A 20,664-nucleotide genomic window follows, 5' to 3' on the forward strand; every position below is an offset into this window, starting at 1 on the left:
TTTTAAAAAACTGCAATTCCAAAAGCATTTCTGCTGATTTTATGTAACAGCCATGGAAGATTCATGCTGGGATTTTACTGAAAATAAAGAGGAACACAATACCACCAGCAGCCACCCTTCTTTTGAAGTGGCACCTGGTGTGAAAAGAACACTACAATAGAAATCAAAACACCAGGGATCGAGTGCCACCTTCTCTGAAATTCCAAGGAGCCTAGGTTTTCAAAAGGGTGAAATCTACTTGCTATTTAAAGAGGCTCTTTCCCTAAGGGTTGTTTTTCTTTTTCTTGATTGAAAGAAATATCTGACCTTTTCTCCCTTTTAAGATCTACTATCAAGGTAAAGAACCAATGTCTTCTTAGATCAAAGTTGAAGATGAAAAATTAACTACTCAATCAAGGGAAGATAAACGAAAATAAAGTATTTATGTACTCTGCTCAAAGCTGTCCCCAGTGACTTTCTGAGCAGCAACAAGCATGGACATCTACACAGCTCAAAGTTGAGGGAAACGTGAAACTATTTTTCTCCAAAAATTATCTACCCTGAAATTCTATAAGATATATGACAGAGATGAACTTAAACAGTAGAAACTACTGATTTTTTGAGGATATGAGCACTTTTCTCTCCAGCCTATCATCAGCCTCAGTCTTACATTACCTTTCAGTCACTGAACATCTTTTGGGTAGTTATAACCTAAATCGCAACTTAACTAATTAGTAAATAATAAAACGGAAATTTAAAAGTCTTTTAAATCTTGCAATTTCTTCCTTTTAGTTTAATGTTTTTTTGAAAAATCTACAGTCTTATACAGTCATGGAAACGAATATAATTTTTATCCTGTTGTTGTGTGAAAATCGTATAAATCTTAATTATGTTGAATCGGTTCACAGTGCTCTTCAGGTCTACTATATCCCTTCTACTTTTCTGTTTATTCATTATACTAATTTCTGAGAGTGTGATACTGAAACTCCAACCAAAAAATCTTAATTTATCCACTTAAAAAATAATTGTAACATATAGTAGAAATAAATGTAGTTTGGTTCTGTATTTTCCAAGTCTCCAGTAAATGTTATCATACTTTCATAATTTAAAAAATTTTATTAAAAACTGCTTCAAAAAATCAATAGTAATTAAACCACTTGTTATGAAATGACAGGGTTTCCAACTGCCTTCAATAAAATACAGTATGCTTGTATTTTAGAAAAATGCTACCTATTCCTAAGGAGGAAAATGAACATTATGATACAATTATTTTCATGGAAATAAAGGTCTATGGATATGCTTGTGCTTTCACAGCAACCTTAATTACGCACAAAAGCTACAGTGGTGAGCAAAAACAGTGAGCTATTTCAGCAAAAAGCAATGTGTAAGGTTGTTTTAGCCATGCTTTATGGAGCACATCTATATAAGGAGGATCTCTATTTTGCACATCACAATTATACTATCCACTTTAACCAAGATGGAGTGCTTGGGTGGTAGGTTCTTCCCCATCCTGCAATCCAGTTCAACTAATTATTTGAAATAGTTCATTACAGTCAACTCTCTTTGATCCTGTAAAGACATTTGGGAGTAGGGAAAGGAATATAAGATGAAAAATTAGATAGGATGAATTAATAAAACCATCCTTATTATAGCTTATTGACAAGGACCATTTGGAGCTTACTGTTCGTCATTCCGTCATGCCCAACTCTTTGTGACCCCATGAACTGTAGCCCACCAGGCTCCTCTGTCTATGGGGATTCTCCAGGCAAGAATACTGGAGTGGGTTGCCACTCCCTTCTCCAGGGGATCTTCCCGACCCAGGGATCAAACCCGGGTCTCCCACATTGAAGGTAGATTCTTTACCATCTGAACCATGAGGGAAGTCCATAAAGGCATTTGGGAGTAGGGAAAGGAATAGATAGGATGAAAAATTAGATGGCATGAATTAATAAAATCCACGCTAATCTCAAGGCCCCAATTTATCCAATGATTTCATCCCATTCCTTCAGAGCTTGAGCTCAGCTTTTGTTTGTTTTCATGCTTAATTTTCATTGACTACCTGCAAACAGGGACCCTACTCAGTGAGGGGGGCTGGAGAAGTATTTTAAAACAGGGCATCCAAAGACACAGGTTGTTCTTAAGCTGCATGACCAGTCCCTGAATAATTGAGAGTTGACTGTAATTAACCACCTACTGAAATTAAAATATATGTCATGCTCACAGCAAACATCACTTGATACCAAAAGGAAAAAGAAAATAACTTATTTTCAAAACAAGTTTAAAGTGCATTACATTCCTGCATGCCATGCTTCTCCCAAACCTTACCGAAGGAGGATATCATCAGCTAATCTATTAACCAAATTAAACCATGAAGCTTGTAACCTGTGGAGTTGAATTTGGACTTCAAAATTCACTGGAAAAATAGATTTATTACAATATAAGACATTTCTAAGACAAGAAACAGCCAATACATTTTAAAATATCATAACAGTATTGATTGAGAAAATTGTCAGAATAATAAGACTTTAACATTGCTTTCAATTTTTAATATTAATTTTTTAAAATCTCAACTATTTTTATTGATCACCTGACCCAATATTTGTATACTATTTACAAAATTTATTGAGTACTTGGTGTCAACCAGAATTTATTAACCATCTCCCACATGCCAGGACTGTCACTTGCTACTTCATCTATTACACACAAAAATATCTAACTATTGATCCTATTGAATCATCACACATAATTTTTATTTTCTCTGCTTCATAAAGCAGCAGAAAAATATTTTGCAACTACTAAAATTCATATCATACAACATATTTAAGTATTGACATCAATGAGCCACTGCCAATCATTACATTACGCATCTCCTCATACATTATACATCTACTAAGTTGTACAGATTGTAAACAACCGGCCACTGAGCCAATAAATGACATATTGTCATGATTTGCTGTGTTACTCTATTAATTCAAAGGAATAAACTCCATCTCCTAAACACAGCTTCTTCTATACAGCCACACTCCCTCCTGAATAAGGCCGAGAAACAAACTCTGCTTTTCTCTCCCTTGAAAGTCTCAGCCAATATTTTAATGTTACTTAAATTCTTTCACAAAATTCTGGCTGGAAGATGATTTTAAATCAATCTGATCGTAGTCTTTTTATGATTCCAGAGCATAATCTGTACTATAAATAAATGCTTTCAACCTATTAAAGAAATTAACATAAAATAATATGTTGAAGCTTGAAAACTATCTTTCCTTTCCTTGCATTTTTTGGATTCTCCATTATTAAGAACTAACATCTTCAAGAACGCACGTTTTTCTCTTCGTCTTAGAGCTACATACATTGTCGCCCTCGCTTCTCAGCTTCCAGAAGGGATGAATATAAAACCAAGACCCTTCATTTCCCGCAGCATCCAAGGACACGCGCATGGCATTCTTCTCCAGTAAAGCAGGTAATCTCTTGTTGACAGTCAGATACTTGTTGCTTTTTATATGCAGTAGCTGTAGGAAAAAGTTAGGGATTACTGCCTTCATTCTTTGATCTCCTCTGTTCATTACACATATGTGTTTATATTTGTATCACATACCCACATAACACAACTCAGGGGAGACAGTAAACGAAGCAGCTCCTTGCAGACTCACCATCTTTCCAAGTTGACTTTCTCTGGGTTCCTCCTCACCTCCACCCCCAGTGCTGTTTCATATGAAGTGAGCACATAAGGGAAAAAAACTAAGGACACGTCCCTGAATGATTTTCATCTACTGATAAATAATAGGATAAACCCAGGCTTTCCAAAACAGACCAGGATGTTACTCCCAACTACTGGGTTGGCCAAAATGTTTATTCAGGTTTTCATAAGATATTACAGAAAAGCCTGAGTGAACTTTTTGACCAACCCAATATATTCTTTCTCAATTCCTGCCCAGCCACAAAAGCAAACTATATTAAAGGATAACCAAGGAACTGGAATAAGGCATCAACCCACTTCATATTATTAATCACCCCTGCCTAAAACCAGCCCTCATCCCCCTGTGTGAGACCAGCTGCTTGTCCTAAACAACCTCTGCCACTCCCACAAGAGGACATGATCCTGCTCCTTCTCAGATGAAGGCAGGAGCGCCTCTGCTGGGGATATTTGGATCCCATGGGCAAAACCTTTCCAAGACATTATTCTGACTAGAAAAACTGAAACAAATAACCTTCCCGTCTATTATTCCAATCATTTCAAAAAAAATAAAGAATGGTCATTTTAACATCTACAAAATAAGAAGGAAATTATCTCAGAAATTTCCAGTGAAAACCCTCAGGGGCCAACTCCAGTGCTTTTGGAATCCACCCTGTTAAGAGGGCATGGCTCAGCCCTTAACACTTTGGGAAACATTTGCATGTCAGATTCTTGACAAAAAACATAAGCTCTGCTTGCTGGCACTTAATATGAAGCAAGACTTGGTTAAGAGAAACTCTAGTTATGGAGGACCACCCAAGGGACATTCAGCCACAGGTAACACACAGTCTATTATGGGATTAACTTGTAACAACCAGGGAGTTGCAGACCCAGGGCTCTCCTCTTGCCCCATCAGAGAATTGCTCTGTTGGTCCCGTGCTCTGGCACTTGGCCACTGGCCAATAACAAAACATCAGGGGATGTTATTTTTTGAAACAGCTCTAAGAAACACCTCATTGTAGCGTTTATGGTAAGGAAGTTGTTAGGGCCATTGTTTACTATATTAAACAGTGTCCTCTTTATGAGAGCTTATTGGAGAAACAGTTCTCTGGTCCTCTTCCTGAGAATGTTTGTGCTTCCAAACTTCTGACTTAGTTCTTTGTACCAGCCTTCTACTAATATGTGAATATCGCAATATTTCACATGGTCTTATACCTAGACAAGCAACAAAAAGGCTTCAACTCAAAGTTTACCAGTCTTTACAACATGGATATGATAAACATGCCTCACCTTTGACTTCAATTTATTCATGCAATCAGTATTTTCCCTTTGATCCAGTTACCTTATTTATTTCATCTTATTATGTGAAAGGTATTTTTGAAAATGTCTTACATTCCTTTGGGAACAAGGTGGGGCATATATTAACAACTATCCAAGTAAAAAAGTAAAAGATCTAAGTGAAGCACAAGAAATAAATGCTGATGAAATAAATCAGTGTGCATACTAATTGAAATAGAAGATATAATAACTCAAGGACAGTTCTCATCTAAAAGTACAATTTGAAAACTTTCCTCCCTACAAAATGAAAAGATAAAGCTTCATATGCTACAAGTTTAGTCTCATTAATTCTAAAAGACTATTTTATTACAAGCTTTCCCCATCTTCTTCCTTTTGATTTAATAATTTGTGTAATTCATCTAGATAAGCTCATTTCTTTATGTGTACATACCGGATTTATTCATATAGAATGACGTGCTGAATATCAACTGAAAATATCACACTCTATAATTCTGACCAAAGAACAAACTATTGTAGCCCCCAATTTTAATGCAGGTTGGCATTCCTACCAAAGGCAAATTATCGATAAACTATTCATCTCTTTTATACAAAAATAAATAGACACTTACTTGTATAACATTACTGTATTTCACAATTTCTCCCAATAGCTTCTTATTCTCTGATTCATTTTGTTTTTGTTCCAGTTCTGCAGCATGCTATAAAGTGATTATCAAATATTTACTGTGAAACCATAACAAATAGAGCACAATAGCTGACACAGAAAAAAAGGTTTATTCTAGGAACAAAGAATACAATCAAGACTAAAATAAGTGGATTACTTTAAACTTGGTGCTTAGGGAGAAGTGGGGCAGTAACTAAATATATGATTATAATGTGTGACAATTCTCTCAGTTTAATGCTGAAATGTAGCCTAAAATATATTGATATGCTCTTATGTTAGAAATTTCAGAAAAAGGACTAAGCAGTTTGGTCTTAAAAAATTATTTTCAGAAGGAATATTGCTAGAGAAGCCAAACAAATACATTTCAAAAGCTTCAAAATACAGTTTCAATTCTAAAAGTAACAGGAATTTTAATGACAAATAAGTCCTATGAAATTTACACAGAGTCCAAATCAGAAACAATAGACTTTCAATTTTTTTCTGATAGTCTTCCAAAAAAAAAAGGGTACTCTATCAAGTAAAATATAACCGGATTTGATATTCCTGCAGAGATTCTGAATTGGTTTTCAATGTGATGTGAATATCTGAATTGGTCTGGCACACCCGGATAAATAGCAAGAAATACAATACCTACACACCAGGAAATCAGTAGTCATACACTGATTAAAAAGACTTAAAAGTCCTTTCCACTTTCAGCGTGTTGCCACATCTATTCTGGATCTCAGTGTATTGAGGGAAATCACTAAGCTATGGAATAGATCTTTTGTTATTGTTGTACTTGCTCTATGTTAAGCCAGAGAGATGGAAGGCTAGTCCTTACCTGTAATTTCTTCAGCAAGGCCGCCTCTGTGTGGTTCCCTTGTTTAGCTTGCTTGGCTTTCCAATATTGCTTCTGAGCAGAATATCGGTTCATAGGGCACACCTTAAAGAGGCAGTCTGTGACAAATCAACAAACGAAAACACTGTAACTAGGGAGACCAGCATTGTTTAGATTTCCCTTATAGCTGAGTATTAGAATCCTGAATGTCTGAGTATAAATAACATTTCAACATCATCTAGCCCATACTCAGGTGAATTCTTAAATTCTACCCACAACATTTCTTTTCAAATAATTATTTAGTCTGTTAAAATACCACCTTTTTCATTAGTTTAGGGTTTTTTTTTAAAGAAACCATAGCTAATGTGATTTACAAAGAAACCAAACCAATGTAAACATTATTAAGCACTTCTTAATTATAATGGGGTACCTGGTTTTAGAAAGTCAGGAGAACCAGGTTAGGGTCTTTCTTTGCCTTATCTGACTTTGCACAATCAATTACTTATACACGGTATGTATCTTTGACAGTCAAAAGTGATGAAAGAAGTAGAGACAATCACAGCAATCAAGCAATCACATTTCAGTCATCTATTCCCCAAGGTTACACATACCTAGGGTGAACACAGTGTGGAAATGTGAGATGCAGTATGTTATAATGATTGTACTGCATTGTTATAAGGGAAAAACAAAGCAAAACAAAAAACTAAGATTATACTCTACTACTAAATATTAAGTTAGAAAATCATAGTGGAATAATGTAGTGATATCTCTAAGTGAAAAAACAATTTTTTTCTGTTTAAAGAGGAAAATGGAAGTTTGACTGAACACTGCTTTTATTTGTTAATGATTCTGTATGTTTGTGGAATGGATTACAATCTAGAATATAGGTCAATTCCCAATATTCTATAGTAAAGGAGTATTGTTACACAAGATTCAAACATTATTTTCATTTATCTCACAAAAATTTGTAAAAATTCTATATAATAAATTAACTTTGCTTTGGCTGATGTGTTAATGTTTACATTCATTTTCATTTTTCAAATACATTTCCAAAGACACAATTCAGTCAACTCAAATGTCAATTTTAGGCACATTATTGACTATATTATAAATATATATATATGCGCGTTCTATTATTCTCTTTAAAATTAAGTATAGAATTAAATGAGGTGATCTCTTCTTTTTTTATATACTTTTGTTTATTCACTTATTTTTGGCTGCACTGCATTTTTGTTGCTGCACTCTATTCCCTAGTTGTGGTGAGCAGGGACTACTCTTCACTGTTGTACACAGGCTCCTCATTACAGTGGCTTCTCTTGTGGAGCACAGGCTCTAGGCTCACAGGCTTCAGTGGTTGCAACACATGGGTTCGCTAGTTGCAGAGCACGGGCTCAGTATTTGTGTTACAGGGGTTTAGTTGTTCCGTGGCGTGTGGGATCTTCCCGGACCAGGGGTCGAACCCCTGTCCCCTGCATTGGCAGGTGGATGCCTATCCACTGCACCACCAGGGAAGTCCAAGACAATCTCTTTTCAAATCTCACTTACTTTTGGTTCTAATCGCACACATGATCAAGAAATATTACTGTAAATTACTTAAGGAAGTTTTAAACCGCAGAAGAAATAATGACTTTTTTCTATAGCTTGCAATTAGAAATAATACAAATTCTATTGACTGCTTCCCCTCTACACATATACACCTATAGAAAACATTATTAACTTCTGGTCTAAAAGTTATTGATGTGGATGAGTAAATAGTTTGTAGGTAGCAGAAAACAGACACCTTCTAACTGCTCAAAGTAGGTCGAAAGACTGTCATAATTAGAGCAGGAGACAGGAATCCTCACCAGGCACAAGTGTGTGAAACCCAAATAACTAGATTTAAAAACCGTTTTCCTTGGCAACATAGTTGATAACCCCTAGAAACTATTCCTATATGTTAGTATCTACAAAGAGAATATACAAGTTTTACAAGCACGCATATGAAGGTTGTTTAGTGATATCTCCAAAAGAGTACTCCCAAAGTAATACAGCGGACTGCTTTAACTGTCCTATATTAGGCAAATAGCCAAACCCTACATTGTTTGCTGCTGCTGCTAAGTTGCTTCAGTCGTGTCCGACTCTGTGCGACCCCAGAGATGGCAGCCCACCAGGCTCCCCGTCCCTGGTATTCTCCAGGCAAGAACACTGGAGTGGGTTGCCACGTCCTTCTCCTTTCACTTTCAATGAAAGTGAAAAGTGAAAGTGAAGTCACTCAGTCCTGTCTGACTCTTAGCGACCCCATGGACTGCAGCCTACCAGGCTCCTCCTTCCATGGGATTTTCCAGGCAAGAGTACTGGAATAGGGTGCCATTCCCTTCTCCCTACACTGTTTAGTGCAGCAAAAATACAAGTCTATATTTAAGTAGAACTCAACTCCATAATCTGCAATCTCTACTTCTGATTACCTTCATCTATGAAGAAAGAAAAAAAAAAAAATGGGTTATCCATTACTTCAAATCCCTAGTTAAGTCCATTAGGAAATAGTCTTTTCACAAAGAAAATATTTTTTTCCTAAATTCTAGAGCACCCCAGGAGCACTCTTAATGAATGGTATCCTTGGGTAGCTAGCAAAGAAACTGTCACAGTCCTCATCGTCATAGCCAAAGCGATTGTGAAGCATCCAGTCAAACATCCAGCCAACTAGGGTTGACTAGTAGGCTGTGCCTCTGGGTGTGAAGACTCAGACCCTGTCCTCAGAAAGCTCTCAGTCTAGTGGGTGAAACAGACATCGACTGTGTGATGAATTTTCACAATGAGGCTCTGGAGAAGGTGCTGTGGGCCTCAAAGATGCAAGAGCCCATTCACCTTGTTTAGGGGGATCCAGAAAATCTTCCAGAGAAGACACAAGTCAAGTGTTAAAGAATCTATACTAATTCAGCAGGTTGGCAAGAAGGTTCGAATGCTCAGGGGTTGCAGCACGGGGGTATCTCAAACAGAGTCCATGGCTGGTACAAGGGCAGAGAAGCAGAACGTCCAGGGACCTACCAACCGGTCAAGAAAATGACATTCCAGGCTGTGAAATGAAATCAGCAACACTGGCTGAAATCCGGGTCTGCAGAGTGCCATGTTCTAGGTTAGGAGTATGTTCTTTACCCCAGGGAAAACACCCTATTCCTAGGGTTTTCAGCTCTTACAGCACGTGGAGGATGACATAAACAAGAGGAGAAGCCCAGCATGAAAGTCCACTGCCAGTGTGATCAGAGATAGGGAGGGTCTAGGCATATGGGAGTTTTAGGGTAGCTGCAGATTTAAAAAGAAAGCAGCAGAACCAACAGGCTTAGTCTTACCTATCAGTGTGGGGTGGGGAAGGGTGAGGGAGAGGGAAAGTGAGGGGAGTCTAGCTGACATCCTCCCACCCTGGTTGAGACACTAAGGCTTAGATTTTCAAAGCCCTTTCCATTTTCAGAGCCTCAGCTGTTTAGTTCTCCTCAGCCACCTCCCCAGGAGGCATCTCATTTTGTAAATAATTGAAGTGTTTCTGTGGGTACCATCATCACAGGACTATTCTGGTTGACAGGAAGAAACCCAGGGCATTCAGACCTCTGTAAAAATGTTGTTGGTGGTAACAGTGGTGTGTGTGTGTGTGTGTGTGTGTGTGTGTGTGTGTGTGACTCTCCCTCTACCTCCTTTAGAAAACATTTTTAAAAATCTGTTTTTGGGCTAGTCACGTATTCTGTCTGATTTTAAATTTACGGCACAATAAAGGTGGTAATAATACTTGCTACACCTAATTCACAGGGCTGCTGAAATAAGCAAAAAAAAAACATAGAAAATCTGTGAAATTACTCTGTGAACTTTAAAGCCCTATAATAAGCATCAAATGTAAGGTATTATTCTTAATATTGCTCCATTCATTCAGCAGTAGCTTTACTAAGATAAAGAAGTGACTAAACACTTACAGAGCTCTCAGCAAAGAGCTTCAAAAAGTAGAGCTCTCACATTAAACCCAAACGTAACCCCAAAATGTCAAATTCATGACAAGGTGTTCACCCCTTCATTGATGCCACAGTCTCAGACGCCACAATGTGTCTTTGTATACAGTTCTTGAATTCCCTGAAAAAGCACAGCAAGAAGTAGAGGGTGAAGTCTCCACTACCATGTTCAGTTCAGTTCAGTCCAGTTCAGTCGTTCAGTCGTGTCCAACTCTTTGCAACCCCATGAATCGCAGCACGCCAGGCCTCTCTGTCCATCACCAACTCCTGGAGTTTACCCAAACTCACGTCCATCGAGTCGGTGATGCCATCCAGCTATCTCATCTTCTGTCGTCCCCTTCTCCTCCTGCCCCCAATCCCTCCCAGCATCAGGGTCTTTTCCAATGAGTCAACTCTTCGCATGAGGTGGCCAAAGTACTGGAGTTTTAGCTTCAGCATCAGTCCTTCCAATGAACAACCAGGACTGGATCTCCTTTAGGATGGACTGGTTGGATCTCCTTGCAGTCCAAGGGACTCTCAAGAGTCTTCTCCAACACCACAGTTCAAAAGCATCAATTCTTTGGCACTCAGCTTTCTTCACAGTCCAACTCTCAAATCCATACATGATCACTGGGAAAACCATAGCCTTAGTATCGTTTACAATATGCAGAAGCAATAACTAGCACCAGCATGGGTACAGCCTTGACAGAAAGCCTTCCTTTCTCTTTGCTGATGGCTCAGCTGGTAAAGAATCCACCTGCAATGCAGGAAACCCAGGTTTCAATTCCTGGGTTGGGAAGATCCCCTGGAGAAGGGGATGGCCACCCACTCCAATATTCTTGCCTGGAGAATTCCATGGACAAAGGAGCCTGGTGGGCTACGTGGGCTCACAAAGAGTCGGACATGACTGAGCAACTAACACTTCCTTTGGCATGCAGGAACCCAGACCTATCTATCCACTCTCACCACCCTCCTCACTCTGCTTCCAGAACTCTGGAACCCCTTTGTCTGCTCATTCTCTAAATTTAAAGATGTATATACTGCTAAGAAAAAAGATCTCAGGGAGTTTTCTAATTACAAAGCTACTTAGTGTCATTTATTAACTAGGTAGCAACAATCTCTAGCATTTCAAGCCTCAAAGAATAATTAAAAAAAAAAAAAGGCAAGGTTTGCTTCATAGAGCAAACATCAAAAGCACAAACAAGTAATTACATGCAAGTAATTCGAGTTAAATTTAAAAAAAAAAACAAAACTTAACCTTAAGATCTAAGGCCAGCAATTTTTCAGAACTATAGAAGGTTAGGAAATGCTAGAAATCTGACTAAACAGGCTATGTTCAGTCAAGCAATATTGTAAAAAAAAAAAAGTCTTAAAATTGGAATATTTATTTTAAAACCACAGAAGGAAATCAAACCTCCCAGAAGTGTTCATGTTAAACTGAAAGATCTGCTGGCATCTTAAACCTTCTAATAAGTGCTCATGGAGGGAAGAAATATAAAAGCCATTCAAATGGTGTGGAGCATGTATTCCTCAGTATGCTGTGCTGCTGCTGCTGCTGCTAAGTCGCTTCAGTCGTGTCCGACTCTGTGTGACCCCATAACGGCAGCCCACCAGGCTCCCCCATCCCTGGGATTCTCCAGGCAAGAACACTGGAGTGGGTTGCCATTTCCTTCTCCAATGCACAAAAGTGAAAAGTGAAAGTGAAGTCACTCAGTCATGTCCGACTCTTCGCGACCCTATGGACTGAAGCCCACCAGGCTCCTCTGTCCATGGGATTTTCCAGGCAAGAGTACTGGAGTGGGGTGCCATTGCCTTCTCCAATTCCTCAGTATGTAACACTGTAAATCAAAGAACTAACCTTCCCAAGTGACTCCATGTGCATCTGGAAGGAAACCAGTCTAAATTTCTACTCGAAATACCTCACTAAATAGTTCTCAAATGTTTTGCTTTGTACAGCTACAAGTGCTTCCTAAAATACAAGGCAGCTTTTGCACCCCAGAAACTGTCTGTAGGACTCTATTCTAGGTTATTATACATGAAGTTCAAGTTATGTAGTAGCCAACAATTTCCCTTGGTAATGGTGGAAAGAAAACTTTGTTTCATTTCTTCTCTCTCCAAGAGATGTCGTAAGATTTAAATGAGGCAAGACATTAAACCATCAGCAAATGGGTGTCACAAAGCAGGCATTCAACAAATGGCTCTTTCATGGAAGCCTGTAAAATTACCTCATGCTGATTACAGGGAATGTGGCTGCCAAGGGCTTTATTATCTCCACATGGAGAAAGGTGGGGAGGGAGAGCCTCTGAGCTTCTCCTGTTTTTAATATAAACCGGATGGAGCAGAGTTCCATGAAGACAACAGGCCCTTCCCAATGATAAAATGGAAAGTGGTAACAAAACTCTCCCCAGGGCCAGGGACAGGCAGATGAGGGGTGACTGGATGCCAGCAATTAGAATTAACAGTTGGTCAGAGAGAGGTACACATTCACTGGCCAAAAATATAATTGTAGCTCTCTTCTTGTTTTTCAGTTTCTCTAAGAAATGTATCCTGAAATACAGTGTGTTTAAAGAACTCTTTAAGTTTAGAGTATGTTTTTTTTAAAGGAGTCTGTTTTGTTTTGTTTATGCGTGGAAATTTCAAACCAAACATCTACTCCCTGATCATAATCAAAGGCAAGGACAGAGGATGTCTAAGAGGGGAAGCGTCCTCTAGAATGTTACAAAGGCCAAAGAAAATTTACTGCAGGTGTTAGCACACGTTAAAATTTATCACAATACGTGGCTTCCAGCATGAAGACTGCAGGATAGCTTCTTCTAAGCAAAAGTCAGCTATTTTACTACTGAAGAAGGAGAGAAACGGCCTGTAGATTATGAAAATGTTACAATTCAAAGGGGCTCCAGATAAAATCTAACCTTTCCCTTCTCTGACATAGGGAGTAAAAGCTCAAAGTCAGTTGCCTTAGTCATTCAAGATAGAATCTATAGATTGAAATAACTTACACATATACACAAGTTCAATCACACACAGGATGCTTGAAAGCCCTGTGAAGTGACTGTCTGGCCCCGCAGTGACAGATGTTGATACCATACTTGGTTTGCTCGATACAGTTAACTGCCTTGGAGCACCTCATAAACCATAGAGAGCACTGCATATTCATAATGAAGAACATCTGATCTTCACAACAACACTGAGAGTTAGCGAGGATAATTTTCTCTATATTCCAGAGAAAGAAATTGATACTTCTCTCAAATCCAAAAAGTTGGTAAGGAATTAAGTCAGAATGTGAACTGAAATCCTCTGAAATATATCTATCTGAGTGAGTGAGTGAAAGTCACTCAGTCGAGTCCGACTCTTTGCAACCCCATAGATATCTATCTACATCTATAAATATATAGATTTCTGATATCTAGATAGATAGATATAAAACAATTATAATACTTCAAAGGAACATTTATGTTTTATCATGGGAAGTATGCCACATGAAAGTGAAGTGAAAGTCACGCAGTCCTATCTGACTCTTGTGAGCCCATGGACTATACAGTCCATGGAATTCTCCAGACCAGAGTACTAGAGTGAGTAGCCTTTCCCTTCTCCAGGGGATCTTCCCAACCCAGGGATTGAACCCAGGTCTCCTGCATTGCAGGCAGGTTCTTTACCAGCTGAGCCACACAGGAAGCCCAGTGTACCACATATGCATACATAATTAATTAAATGTTAAGACATCAATAGGAATGTTACAACATCTTAGTCTCAAAAACATTTATTACCTGATTCCTACATTAATGGCTAAATTCTCAAAAACAAATGAAATGTTATATTCTGCTTCCTCTGGAATGAGACAGAAAATAAAATTCAAATGTACCAATGCTTATTTTCATTCCTGTCAAGGTTTTAATTTTAGCACTAAGCAAACACTAGGCCTAAGCAGAATTCACTACCAAAACATCATAATTTATCATTTTCAATTAATTTCCCATTCTTAAAGTTTCATATTAACACTGACAATCAAAAAATGTGTAATAAGCAGGCTGGTTCCAAAATCAAAACACAAGTCTTCAAGTCACAATACACAAATATCAAGTCTGAAAGAAACTGAAGCAAATTTATACATACATAAATGTGTGTGTGTATACACACAGACATAGGGCTTCCCAGGGTGGCTCAGTGATAAAGAATCTGCCTGCCAAGCAGGAGATGTGGGTTTGATTTCTGGGTTAGGAAGATCCCCTGGAAAAGGAAATGGCAACCCACCCCACTATTCTTGCCTGGAGAATTCCATGGACAGAGGAACCCGGTGGGCTACAGTCCATGGGATCACAAACAAGATGGACACCACTGAGCAACTAAACCACTACCAACACCATGCATGTAGACACAGACACACATACACAATGCTTATATATATTTCATATGTGTTTACTTGTATTTTCATTTATAACTATATAATACACTCTTATAGTGTCTCCTATGTATCAGAGCTTGTCACATTCCCTAACTTAATTCTTCTAAAAACCTTTGAGGTCAGCATTAGTTTGATAAATGAAGAAACTGAAACTGAAGATCTATCCTAAATTTTCAACAATAGTTTTTAGATTTACTCCAGATCAATCTCTGTTTTTATAAGAAGTAAAAGAAATCCAAACATCCATCAAGAGATGAATAGACAAACAAAATGTGGTATACACTTACAATGGACTATAGCTCTGCCATAAAAAGAATAAAATTCTGATACATGCTACACGATACATTTAGGTACATCTACTGAAATCAAAACACAACATGATAGTCTAGCTTTTCCTGGTTTCATATTCCTAGAGATGCTTAACTTCTCCTGTGCATACGTGCCAAGTTGCTTCAGTCACGTCCGGCTCTTTGGGCTCCTTTGTCCCTGGGATTCTCCATGCAAGAATACTAGAGTGGGTTGTCATTCCCTCCTCCAGGGGATCTTCCCAAACCAGGGATTGAACCCACATCTCTTATGTCTCCTGCTTTGGCAGGTGGGTTCTTCATCACTAACTCCACCTGGGAAGCTCAAACCTCTCCTGCTGCTGCTGCTGCTGCTTCTAAGTCACTTCAGTCGTGTCCGACTCTGTGCGACCCCAGAGATGGCAGCCCACCAGGCTCTCCCGTCCCTGGGATTCTCCAGGCAAGAACACTGGAGTGGGTTGCCATTTCCTTCTCCAATGCATGAAAGTGAAACTGAAGTCGCTCAGTCGTGTCCTACTCTTAGCGACCTCATGGACTGCAGCCCACCAGGCTCCTCCATCCATGGGATTTTCCAGGCAAGAGTACTGGAGTGGGGTGCCATTGCCTTCTTGGCAAATGTCTCCTACAAGGACCCAAAAATGTATTTTAAAAAGGGCTGAGTATCTGCAACTCTGACTTAATAGAAGTAACAAAGTAGCAACCTAGAAACAATTAGGCAGGATATTTCATGGTCTCAAGGCCTCCACTTTAAAAGTAGTAATTTTCAAATAGCTGAATAACTAAACTTTTAAGACAGGTAAAATAACTTTATAGTGATGAGCTTTTTAAACCAATTGCAGGATGGCAATAATAACTCCTGGCTTAAACTTTTTTAAAGTTGAACACAAAATATTTTATGCCAAGTTATAATTATGTAATGGAGAGTTATGTAATATTTAGATTGAAGAATTTCTTGCTGTTCATTATCTAGCTGTTGAATTCATTGTTATACCCATACAGGAGAACCAAAACAAAATCACTGTCTCATGCTAGGTCCTCTGTGAGCAGATATTTACCCATAGGAAAAAAAAAAAAGAAGATGACAAAGTCCTAATCATCACTATTACTGCAGAGTTGTGCCCAAGTAAAACTACTTTTTGTTGATTATGATCATAAAGTATCTCTCTCTATAGATAATTTATAAGTAAATGGACAATAATTCAATGGACATGAGTTTGAGCAAGCTCTGGGAAAGAGTGAAGGACAGGGAAGCCTGGTATGCTGCAATCCCTGGGGTCACAAACAGTCAGACATGGCTTAGCAACTGAACAACAATAATTGTTTTAAAAACTATAATTGTGCAAACCAAGTTTGAAGTCAATATACTTGGTTTCAGTCAGCCCTTTTTGAATGGACTGAAATGAAATGGGATGGAATGAAATGGCATTTGACTTTTTAATCTTATTTTCTTTTTAATTGGAGGATAATTGTTTTATAATATTGCGATGGTTTCTACCCTACATCAGCATGGAGCTTCAAGAGAGATGGAATGAAATGGAAAGGGAAGAGAAGAGAAGGTAAACAGAAGTCACTGCACTAGCAAGTATTCTATTCAAGAAACTTGCTTCGTGTGTCTGTGTGTGTGCATGTACACATGTGTGTGTGTTACATGCTGGATTACGATGTGAAACGTACAGTATTCAGTATTCCACACTGAGAGTTGCAATACAAAGTGTTTGAAAGTGACTATTCTACAGGATTACACATGAATACAGGTTAGGGTTAAAGGAAATGAAATTTTTAAAAAACAAATCTACATAAAGAGAGGAGAAAAGAAGGGGAAGGAAAGGAAACAAAAGAAGGAAGGAATTCTGTTGTCAAGAGGAGTGAAAACTGACATGATCAAAGGAAATTTTTCTTGATTTATAGACTTTTGAAATCCAGTTTTTACTTTGAAATAAAAATTATCCTTCTATTAATTGCCCCATGAAGTTTCTATATAGGCAATTACAATAGAACAGGAAGATATCCTTTGAAATATATCTTCCTCTTTTTCACTTCCACTCTAGTTGACCTCTACCTTTATTACCTTATCTATCCATCAGACAGCACCTTTTGCTAAGTAACATTTGCATGTAACTCTACATTCACCACCTATTATCTGGCATATGGAAGACGCTCAGAATCTGTAGAGGAAACACCTCCTCGACCTTTACAACCTTGCCTATCCATCAGATGGCATTTTTGATAACTAACATATTTGCATGTAACTCTACATTCAGCTTCCCTGGTAGCTCAGCTGGTAAAGAATCCACCTGCAATGCAGGAGACCCTGGTTCAATTCCTGGGTCAGGAAGTTCCCCTGGAGGAGGAATTAGGCTACCCACTCCAGTATTCTTGGGCTTCCCTGGTGGCTCAGATGGTAAAGAATCCCCCTGGGTTTGATCCCTGGGTTGGGAAGATCCCCTGGAGGACAGCATGGCAACCCACACCAGTATTCTTGCCTGGAGAATCCCCGTGGACAGAGGAGCCTGGCGGGCTACAGTCCACGGGGTCACAAAGAGTCAGACACAACTGAGCAACTAAGCACAGAGCACAGCACTGCATTCAGCACCTACTACCTAGCATATGGAAGATGCTCAAAATTTGCAGAGGAAACACCTGCCAAATTGCCTGAGAAACAATTGTTAGATTTCTGTTCTTTCTGCTCCAAAAGGTTTTACTCATTTTTGTCTCCTGTTAAAATGCAAATATTTGAGACGGGAACACTCTAAGATCCTGGGCCTCAGTTTAAAAGTGGAGATGAGCTGGTGCTGTGGATCTGGGGAGGTAACTTTTATATTACCAACGACTGGGAAGGATGTGCAAGAAAGGTGTGTATCAAATTTTCACATGGCACAGAATGGGAATGAATAATTAATTTGACAGACAAAAATCTGGATTTTAAATAATCTTTACAGGACAAACATCAACACAATGAAACTTTAACAAAAGTACAGTTCTGAATTTAAATTCAGAAAAATGCAGCTGCTTGAGTATCTGACAGATTTGAGTTCAACTTCATATAATTTTATGTGTCCAGGCCAATTCTGGTTTTATGCCTGGTGCCTGAGTTTAATTACTGTGTCCTTTTTTACTCTCAAAAGTATCCTATTTAGACGATAAAGTATATGTTCACCCCAAATATAACAAATGAATACCATGATATTGCGACTGGAAAGGTGATGGAGACATTTCAGGCTGATTCACGGAAGAATGGAGATTCAACCAGAGAACTGGGACACATTCAGAATATTAGGCTCAATGATGCACACTCATTATGCTGGGCTCAATTATAGCTGCAACAGTTTAAGTGGCACCCTGACAAAATAGCCTATCTCCAAAGTTGGGCACACAGGGAAACCGGTATAACATAGAGATCATGCTATTTGAAGAACAATATCAAATTAACCACAGGCGAGTTAGCTTTCACAATAGCGTTCAGGCAGAGGCAGATGAGAAATGCTGTCAAAGGGATCTTGTGTTAGGAGGAAGGCCCTTTCTATATACTACCTACTGCCTTCTGTGTTACGACGGGACCCATGGCAGAGATGACTGGCATGAGAGGTTACAGAGTTCATGTTTACAATTTCCTGATAAAAAGCTCAGACAGCTCACCTGCCCCATCTGTGTTTATCGCATCATGGACTGGTCTGGCATCTCACTATTACAAAGACCAAGAAATGGCAGCCCTCGACCTTCTAAGTCTTTCACTATGAAATATCTGTCAGCAAAGGGTAAAATACTCAAAGTTAAAGCATTACATAAATATCCATTATTATTACTTCCAACTTTACATTCCAGATGAGCAAATACAGTTGTTCGATTATACCTCAGAGTTTCAGAAGCATGCTTGCTGTGATATTTTGTCACTTAAGTTGCTTAATTTCATAAGATCCTTTCAGATGAAAAGAAGGTGAACAGAGAATTGAAGTTTAAAGAATGAAAACTAAGAAACACCCTCTCTGCAGAACACACACACACTCACACACACTCTAATAACAGCTAACAATGAATGGTCAGACACTATGCACCAAGCACTATGATAAGAGCTTCACATCAATTCTATCATACTCCAAAGAAAATTTTTTTTAATAAATTACAAGGACATACTATATAGCACATGGAATACAGTCAATATTTTATAATAACTTTGTATGACGTATAATCTATAAAAATATCAAATTACTATATTGCACATCAGAAACTAATATTATAAGTCAACTAAATTTCATTTTAATTTAAAAAAAATTAAAATAAATGCAAATAAATCAAAAAAAGAAAAATGAGAGAAGGGTCCTACTCTCATTCCCATTTCACGGATGGTGAAAGTGGAGGTAGAAGGTTAGGTTTTGCCCAGGGTCACAGAATTAAACAAGCAGTGGAGCTAGGAGTCAAACCGTCGTAACTGCCATCAGAGTCTGTGCTTTTATACACTAAAGGTGGAAAGGACACACATAAACCAGCTATTTTGCATGCTGGGAAGGCAGGGCAGTAAGATACTGAAGAACTAGGAAATGGCAGGAAAGGGAAGACTTCCAGAAAGCAGGCTGGACATGAGAAGTTAGAAAATTAGAAGATAGGGTGACAGAGTAGCTTCTGCAGGAGACAGGGCATTTTGGCAATTTCTTGAAAAATTAAATATACACTGAATATACAATTCAGGAATCCTCATTTCAAGGTATCTACTCAAGAAAATCAAAACACATGTCCACACAAAGCCTCATACACAAATGTTTGTTGTTCAGTTGCTAAGTCTTGTCCTACTCTTTGCAACCTCCGTGAAATGCAGCACGTCAGACTTCCCGGTCCACAAGTGTTTATATCAGCATTATTCATAATAGCCAAAAACAAGAAAGGGAAACAACCCAACTTCAAATGTATTAGTATATCCACAGAATGGAATATTACAGAGTCAAAAAAAAAAAAAAGACTGAACTACTCATACACAAAACAGCATGGATAAATCTCAAAAATATACACAAAGTGGAAGAAAGTGTGAAAGTGTTAGTTGCTCAATCATGTCCAACTCTTTGCCACCCTCTGGACTGTAGCCTGCCAGGCTCCTCTGTCCAGGGATTTCCTAGACAAGAACCCTGAGTGGATTGCCATTCCCTTCCCCAGGAGATCTTCCTGACTCAGGGATCGAACACAGATCTTTCACATTGCAGGTCGATTCTTTGCCATCTGAGCTACCAGGGAAGCCCATGGAAGCCAGACACCAAAAAACTATACAGCATAATGATGCCATTTATATGAAATTCTAGAAAAGGCCAAACTAAAGCATCCAAAACAGTTAGTGGTTCACCTAGTATTGGGCTGGGGACAAGGCTTGACTGCAAGGGGGCAAAAGAATTTTTGAGTCGGGGGTAATGGAAATATGATCACGTGCTGGCTGCAAAACTGCATTTTCCAAAACTTATTGAACTAGGCACTTAAAATGGGTGAGTGTTATTATATGTAAGTTACTGTAAAATAAAACTGAAAAAAAAAATCACTAGATTTGTATATAGCACTAAACTGCTTTCTTTTTGATGTATCAGTGGTATCCCATAAATAGTCT

At 38.5% G+C, this 20,664-nt stretch overlaps 1 protein-coding gene across 1 annotated transcript in view; it reads right to left on the reverse strand.

The window, feature by feature from the left end:
- ITPR2 (inositol 1,4,5-trisphosphate receptor, type 2) overlaps positions 1 to 20,664 on the reverse strand; it is a 586,895-nt gene that overhangs the window by 456,343 nt on the left and 109,888 nt on the right. The window contains exons 3-5 of the mRNA XM_010856005.1: positions 6,430 to 6,545; positions 5,557 to 5,643; positions 3,327 to 3,485 (exon numbers count right to left, since the gene is read on the reverse strand). Coding sequence (XP_010854307.1) covers positions 3,327 to 3,485; positions 5,557 to 5,643; positions 6,430 to 6,545 — 362 coding nt within the window. The remainder of the gene's footprint in view (positions 1 to 3,326; positions 3,486 to 5,556; positions 5,644 to 6,429; positions 6,546 to 20,664) is intronic.

The sequence above is a fragment of the Bison bison genome, unplaced genomic scaffold, assembly GCF_000754665.1.
Source record: "Bison bison bison isolate TAMUID 2011002044 unplaced genomic scaffold, Bison_UMD1.0 scf7180017864370, whole genome shotgun sequence".
NCBI lineage: Eukaryota > Metazoa > Chordata > Mammalia > Artiodactyla > Bovidae > Bison > Bison bison.